This window comes from Nothobranchius furzeri, chromosome 4 (assembly GCF_043380555.1).
Source record: "Nothobranchius furzeri strain GRZ-AD chromosome 4, NfurGRZ-RIMD1, whole genome shotgun sequence".
Taxonomy (NCBI): domain Eukaryota; kingdom Metazoa; phylum Chordata; class Actinopteri; order Cyprinodontiformes; family Nothobranchiidae; genus Nothobranchius; species Nothobranchius furzeri.
The window spans coordinates 63,177,120-63,185,240 of NC_091744.1; the positions used below are offsets into that span (position 1 = coordinate 63,177,120).

Below are 8,121 nucleotides of genomic sequence, written 5' to 3' on the forward strand. Positions count from 1 at the left end.
AATGTAACAGCTTATTGCTGCTTGCCTGCTTAGATACGACTGGCACACGGGCGCACACCTCTGCCTGGCAGTGATCCACTCGCTGTCTTCATGTTTAGCTCTTGCCACACCTGGCACCACGCTGGCACCATTTCAGCTCCAATAAAGCTCAAGCTAACAATGCAACTTCTAACTGAGAAGATATTTTCTGTTTTCAATCAGGGCTGATCTGCTCTCACTCACTAACCACTTTATTAGAAATCACATCGTCAATGTTTGGAATTTCTAAAATCTTACAACAAGAAAAAAAAACTCAACAAAAGCATCTAGCTAATCACCAACAAACATCGTCTTCGTGTGATCGTGTTTTGGTCTTTACATTGACAGAAACAATTGCAGCAGCCTGCTGAACAGGACGTTTGTGTTTAGCCAGCGGAACATCTGACCTGTCTTCGTGTCATGATGGATCACCAGCAGAGAGCTGAGTGCTGTGCACATGGCCAAGCATGCATGTGTGACAAAGGGAAGATCTCAACTGAATATCCATTCTCATTTCTCGCCCAGCTGCTCCTTTGATAGAGAGGAAACTGGCACATCTCTGGGAAAACAATGGGTCTCTAACCAGTTCATCATTCAGTGTCCACAAAGACACCCAGAAAGACCACACAAACAGCGTTGCACTTGACACACTTCTCTACTCTGTGAAGTGACCTCTTCAGACAAAGCTACGGGAGGCAGAGAAGCTAATGAATGCGCAGGTTTGAACCTCTTCAAAGTGCTGCTGTTTCCCCCTTTCTCACATGGGAGCCATATTTTACCATTAGCCCTTTGACTCTCTCCTCAGACTCCCCCATGTTTACATGTTTCCATAAAAACTAGGACATTTTTTGGATGGTTCACTAACCGCTGCACCACTAGAAATACTGCATATTTTTCTGGCCTTTTAAATAGATCGAAACAAACAGTTACAAGTAGGTAAACAGATACTGAACTGTGGAAAAGTTACACCAACTCAATCTTATCTCAGTAACAGAGCTCTGAACAATGTAGGTCTGACAAGAAACGGTCAGAGTTCATACAGCAAACACTCAACAGCCTCCGAGGGTAAATGCTGCAGAAGGTGATGGCGACATCTGGATAGCTGCTGAAGGCAGAATAAAAATGGAACCAGAGTTTCCGGGACATCTTCTGTTATTAACACCTGCCTCTAGAAACGTTTGCAGCCACATTCACGCCGTGCCTTGACCTTCACTACAACATTTAGCTTGCTTGTTGTTCTACCAGCATAAATCACCAGCACGCTTAGAGGAAGAGGGGAAAAAAAATCCCCATCCATGACAAGTAATCAACTCTACAGATAGATAATGGCCTCTCACTTTGCAAGACACATGGACTTGTTTCTGCTGGCTGCCAGGAGAGCTGCTGAAGTAATTCACATGGTCTAATCTGATAGGTTATCATGGGATGAGCTGAGCGCCTTCTCTCAGAGGTGGAATTTATCTCTGCGGTCCTGTTACAAATGCCATTTAGTGGTCCTGTCTAAATCTCCTTGAAACACTTAATGTTTCTTTGGCCTCTTCTGTCATTTTTCTGTGAAAATGCCTGTGCAACAGTTACTGCTCTAGAAACCATTGACCACAGACGTGCAACAGTCCAGTCAAACAACACTAGGAGAATTTTTTTCCATTTAATTCTGCGAAAAATTTATGAATTTATAACATCTTATGTATTACTAATTTCTGTCAGAATAACCATTTAAATGCAAAACTGAAGGTTCATTTATTGTTCTTCACAGCAGGTGACACAAGTTCATTTATTTCAGTAACACGACATTGACTTAGACTGAGAGACCATCTAAAGGCTCAGGAACTGTTTGCAGGTGTTTTGGATTCATTACCTGATGAGAGTGTGACACTTTGGGGTTTTCATAAGCTGTAAGCCATAATCATCACAATCATAACTAATGAAGGTTTGAATTAAGTGGCTTTGCATGTAATGAGTCTGTCTCATGTATTAGTTCCACCTTTTAGGCTGAAAATTTACTTTTGCGCCACATTCAGATTTTTCAAGATTCACCATACGTTCAGTTTTTGTGGGATTTTTCAGATTTGGGCATTTTTTAAATAGAATTGATTAACTTTAGATATATCTTTTTACCTCAACAGCTCAAAGCAGCTGATCTCCTGAACGTCTCAAATGAATCTCATTAATTACATTTTTAAAAAGTCAATTTAAAGCTTTGAGACTCATATTCTTCAACCTTGGATACACCAACAGTGCAATGCCGAGCTGCCTCTCGTGGTACTTACGCTTGTGAATAACCAATCAAACCCATCTGAAAATCCATTCACTGTTTAATGCAAAGGCTGTTTTAAAACAGCAGTAATCAGATGCACTCGCCATTCATTTTAAAAATTAAATCTCTATTTTTCCCAACAAAGTCTGTTCAAAATACTGCTCACAGTAAAGAAGATTTGATTTATTTATAACATTTAGAGAGACAAACTTAAGCATCTTTAAGTAATTTTGGCTCAAACTGCAAATGTGTATTCTGTGACTATGGCATCTCTTAATCAAAGTAGAAAAGGACCATTAAAACCTAAACCTGATCATTTATTTATGCGAAAACTAAATAAATTAACAACAGATGCAGAAACAATTATATAAAAACATTAACTGCTCAGTTTGTCTCCCTGGGACTGTTCTTATATACACCTCTGGTTATTTCCATTTATTTCCCCCTACACTTCCTCCTGCAGACGTTTCTCCTGCATGTTACAGCGGAACAATGTTCCTACAGCTGGTTTGACAAGGCCATGTTTTATGTTTCTAAACCGTGCTGCCTCCCACTGCTGCGTCACCATCCCGTTGGAACGCCGTTGCTCGTCTGTGAAAACGAACATGCAAGAATGAACATTTCTGTTGCTCTGGGACGAGAGACAAGAGGAAGAGGAACGAGGAGCAGCGCTCCGCGATGCACCGTGTTTAGACATGAGGCTCTGGGTTTTGTATTCTGAAGTTGCTTCTTATAAACATGTGGTCGCTGTGCGGGGACCGGCTCACATTCCCACGTTGGAGTTAAAAGAGGTCAAACATTCAAGAGAAAAAGATATTTTAGCCTTTCTGAAAAAAAGTCAGGTTTCACTTCCTTTTCTCTTTGCATCAACTCTGAACGCTAGGTGGGCAGCATGTGCTTTATTAACTCATGTTTTTATGGACCGACCCCAGAGCCTGAATGCAACTCCACAAATCCTTTTTATTCCTCCCTCCTCGCTTCTCCAACAGTTCAGCAAGTCTCTGCAGGATTTCCATTTCCATTTCGTCCACCGTGACCCCTGCCAATCCTCCCACCTTCTCAAATATTTCAGTGTGAGTAACACAGCCGCTCTTGGTCATTTCAATCTGATAACTAAATGCAGCAATCACGTCTGCGGCGTGCACACAGAGTGTAGGCTGCCCACACACCGACTTATCTCTGTAAAGCAACAGAGAAGCAAGAGGCGGTGAGGTCAGGTCAGAAAATCAATTACTGTGTGTCCGCTCAAACTCTTCCTCCTGATTCACAGCGATGATTCTCGGTGATTCTTTAAGACACTGGGTTTTTCTTCACGGGGTCACCTGCCTCTTTACTCCTTCTGACTTCTCTAACACAAATTCTCCTTTGGAGTCTTCTTACATTGGTTTTACTTTTGACTTTTTCATTGCCTTTCAGCAGCACGCAGCTTTTCCGCACGCAGCTCTGCCACCGATTACGTCTCACATTGCCCTTAGAAGATTAAAGCAAATGTAATCCAAAACTGAGGTTCAGAGAGTGCATAATTATTCAGATTAGAGATTAGGGAAAGGGGATACCCGAATGGAGAAAGCGTGTTTACAGAAACAGGACAATTACAGAATGCTGCTCAATCACATGAGCAGAACGTGTAATTTCCCTTTTCCACTGAACCTCTTTCTGTTTGCGTTGCCCTCAAACAGCTCTGTTGTGCCAAAGAGAGAACACACGACAGTGGGTGTAACCTTGGTGTTTACATCCATTCTTACAAGATTATTTCTGACTCCGCAGTCAGAATTTCACTTTCTCCATCCACCCCCACAGAGTCGGTGAGAATTTCAGGATTCTGACAATGACCTGCACTCATGTGACAAAACACGAGCTGGAGGGAAATGTGAGCAGCTTGGAAGCCTGTCATTTTTTTTAATACGAGCCTCGCTGCTGGTATCTTATCTGCTCAATCCTCTCATCATCATTTAACCCCCCCCCCCCACACCCACACACACACACACACCATTCAATCCCAGCCACGGCCCTATTTAAATCTCTCACTCCTCCCGGTCCAGCACATTTCTAATGCTAATTATCTAAACCTCTCTGCTCCATCCCTCCCATCCACCAGCTACTTACTAAAATCTCTCCTCGTACGCGAGCCCCAGTTAAAAGGTGTTTGACTGAAGGGGTTGATCCGGACCGTTTTTCGTCAGACAGACAATAATTCAGCTTCTTCCAGACATGTCTCGCTTCCTGCTCTGTTTTACTGACCTTTACATATCCTCTTCTTTCTGTATACAATTGCACAAACGCTGCTGAACATTTGCCTTTTTTTAAATGATGACAGAAAGCAGAAATCCACAATAAACAATCTGTAATAAATCTGTTGCTTGCTGGATTCTATCAGGAAATGAGTGGAGTAACGTATAAAATGCGTATTTATATTCAGATGAATTGTTAAAATGAATTTATGACACCCGAGAAGGGGAGCTGCATGGGAATGTGACCTCAGTCGGCCAGCGGTGGCCCGTTTGGGTCACTGTCTCCAGAGTCAAGCGTGTAACAGAAGCCAGTGAGCTCAGTTTGGGAGGCACATTTTATTTCTCAGAGCCAAACAGAAGCATTAAATGTGAGAAAGGCAACAATAATCTTGTTTTACAATTTTTTAAATTGATTGCTATCTGTCAATTTATCTTTCTTCTGTGAATTGTTCAGTTTCACTCTCAACTTTTACTCAGTGGTTCAGTTGGAGGTTTAGCGCTGCTTTTGGTGTGAGAAGCCACATACAGAGTAAGCAGCAGAACCAGAGGAGTCCCATGAAGCATCGTCTCATATCACTCACATAAATACTGTTTATCATCTGAACCACACAGGAACAGCACACGACAAAAACTTTTCTTTTACCTAAAACATTATTCCATTCTCTGCAAAAACACATCCGTATAATAATAAAAATTAAAATAAAATTCACTTTCAAATTGAGCTAAATGAAAAAAAAAACTCTTTTTGTTAAACCAGTTTGCTTCAGAAACAGATTTCTTTTCAGGGTGCATGCATGAGAAAAGAAGTGGAGATGATAGAAGGCACGCTCACCTTGATACTCCTGTCCAGGGGTGTAGGTGGTGGGGTTGCCTGTGATCTGGAGGGTGAGCAGCACCTCTCCCCCACCTTCTCCCACCCCGACACCCTCCAACTCCCCATGATGGGTGCACAGGAAGAAGAAAGGGTTAAAACGGGGGTAGAAGCTCGCAGGGGGCGCCCCGAAATCCACATTGCTGCTCCCAAGTGTCAAGGAAAGCAAGCCACAGCCCAGAAGACCCCAAAGAGAGGCCCGCACCATGGCCATTAGCCCTCACTGAGCGTGGAGGAAAGGGGGGTGGGACTGAGGGAGTAGAGCTGGAGATGATGACTGGCAGCAAGGAAGGCACAGGTTGAACTCCAGAGGACAGGTGGTGAAGTCCACAGATGAGTCGAAGTCCAAAAGTGTGTGTGTGTGTGAGTGTGTGTGTTTTGTGAGATGTGTCAGTGTGTGGGCTCGGTCATCAGGAAAACTGTTCTTCTGCTTCCTCTCCCTATCCTACCTCCACTCTTGAGGAGTTCGGAGCTTCGCCTGTGTTGTCCTGTTCCTGTGTTTAAATACCTCCCCCCCTCCCCGTGTTTCCCTCTCTCCTCCCACCCTCCCCTCCCTTCCTCTCTCTGCCTCTCTGGTTCTAACACGAGATCCATGCGTGTGCTGTACAAGACGGCCTCCCTCCTCTCTCTCATCCAGCTCTGTTCTCCTCCCTCTTCTCCACCAGTCGATCACTCTTCCTCTATCCTTAATCTCACACTCCTCTTCTCTTCTCTTCTCTTCTCTTCTCTTCTCTTCTCTTCTCTTCTCTTCTCTTCTCTTCTCTTCTCTTCTCTTCTCTTCTCTTCTCTTCACCTCTACTAAAACCCTGTGTTACTCCCTGTTACTCTCATGCCTTCCCCTGCTGAGACCTCTCATCCATGTGCATCTGTTAGTTTCTTCATCCCAAGCCAGCCTTCTGACAGATCCCCATCACTCTACTCTCTTTCCTTTGTCTTATTCTCATCCACCAGTCTGTTTCCTCCACTCCCTCCCACAATCACACCTCATTCCTCCCTCCCTCTTAAGCTCTTTTAACTCCCTTTCCTTCCTTTTTTTTCTCAGCTGCTCTTCTACTCCACCCTCCTCTTTTCTTCCTCAATTTTAATTGTTTTTCCAACCCCGTACATCTCTTACTTTCCTCTCATCCTCAGAAGTACTCATATTTGTTTTTCCTTCTTCTCTGTTGCCATTTTTATAGGGTTTCCATCAGAATCCTCTTTTCCACAAGACATTCCAACTTTCTCCCCCATCTGAGCAGCAGCATGTGCTGGCGCACATTATATTACATAGCCTGACATTACACACCGGTGCAACACTAGCCACAACATCTCTGTCTCTCTAGCCCACCAAGTGATGGATAAGTAATTGTGTAACGTATCCATATTTTACTCTTTCCTTTATCATCGACAGCTTTCTGTCTCCGCTCATCCATCTCTTACTCTGTGTGTAAGTGATACACCTCCCTACATCCGACCATCCCCACCTCTGACTTACATTCTCCTCACAGACTTTATGGATGCAAAAAGGATTTTCCATTTTTCTCAATGTTTCCAGACACTATGCAAATTCTTCCAACTGCACACAGAGCTGCACAAAATATTAGATAAATGATCACAACTCTTGTTAACACCACAAAGGGTCTCCTCTGCTGTTTCAGTTCAGCTGCCTGCTGGATTTGTGTGTTTCTGTGCCTGTTACAGACAAATACACTCCACAGACAACAAGCCACACACGCACACCCACGCATATGCACATGCACACACACTCCATGTCCAAACAGCCAGACTGACCTGCAGCAGGAACACAGCCAGGTCTGTGTGGACAGATGCTTCCATTGCTTAAGCCCTGGCTCAGATAAACACACGTCCACATTCTGATGCTTTTTACACACAGAAACAAAACACAGGAGAGCTCATGTTATCACTCAAAACACGGAGATTAATTCTTTTGTTAAAAAAAAGTGAATTGCATCTTTCTTATTCAAGGCCAGATCTACTTTTGAGCTGACATTTTGGTCCACACGCAGTGGCAGTCCAGACTTGCCAAACACCGGAGTGAAAAGGACTATTTTATGCAAAACTGAATGATCTTTATTTTACAAAACTGTACTCATTGTTGATTTATAGAAACTTGTAAACTTGCAGGTAAAAGTACAAAACAAAATTCCCATCTCACCCTCCACAGGTGGTCTCATTCTTCCTAGCGTAGGTCCTCTACCAGAGGCCCGGGAGCCTGAAGGTTCTGCTCAGAATCTTAGCTGTTCCTAGAACTGCACTTTTCTGGACATCAAAGTTGGATCACCCTGTTGTGTGGTTTCCACTTTAGTTTAGAGTGTAACTCCAAATCCAGACCTCCATGGGTTGATGCATTTAATTTTCATTGATAATTTTTGTGTGATTGTGTTGTCAACACATTCATCTATGTAAAAAAAAGTATTTAATAAAACTATTTCATTAATTCAGATCTAGGATGTCTTATTTTTGTGTTCCTTTCATTTTTGGAGCAGTGTACAATTTTAACAAAACATGTGTTAACTGTTCCAACAAGCATGAAACAAAACAAAACAGCATCAAGTTTTCCTACAAGCAACATAAGGAGGTCAGACTTTAGCTGAGGCCATAAATATTTATTTTAGTAAAATGTCAGTCTACACAACACAAGTGGGTAATAAAAACTTCTATCTATCATAACACCGAAATAAATACTAACTGCTTTTCTTCATTATGGGAAACTGGTGTCTCTAGGAGTCACGAGGGTGTTGGTG

General features: G+C 42.8%; 1 protein-coding gene across 1 annotated transcript in view; it reads right to left on the reverse strand.

Annotated features, from left to right (window-relative positions):
• Nucleotides 1–5,740, reverse strand: part of LOC107388505 (reelin) — a 124,196-nt gene extending 118,456 nt beyond the window's left edge. The window contains exon 1 of the mRNA XM_054732918.2: nt 5,339–5,740. Coding sequence (XP_054588893.1) covers nt 5,339–5,591 — 253 coding nt within the window. The 5' untranslated portion in view covers nt 5,592–5,740. The remainder of the gene's footprint in view (nt 1–5,338) is intronic.
• Between the last annotated feature and the right edge of the window lie 2,381 nt (nt 5,741–8,121).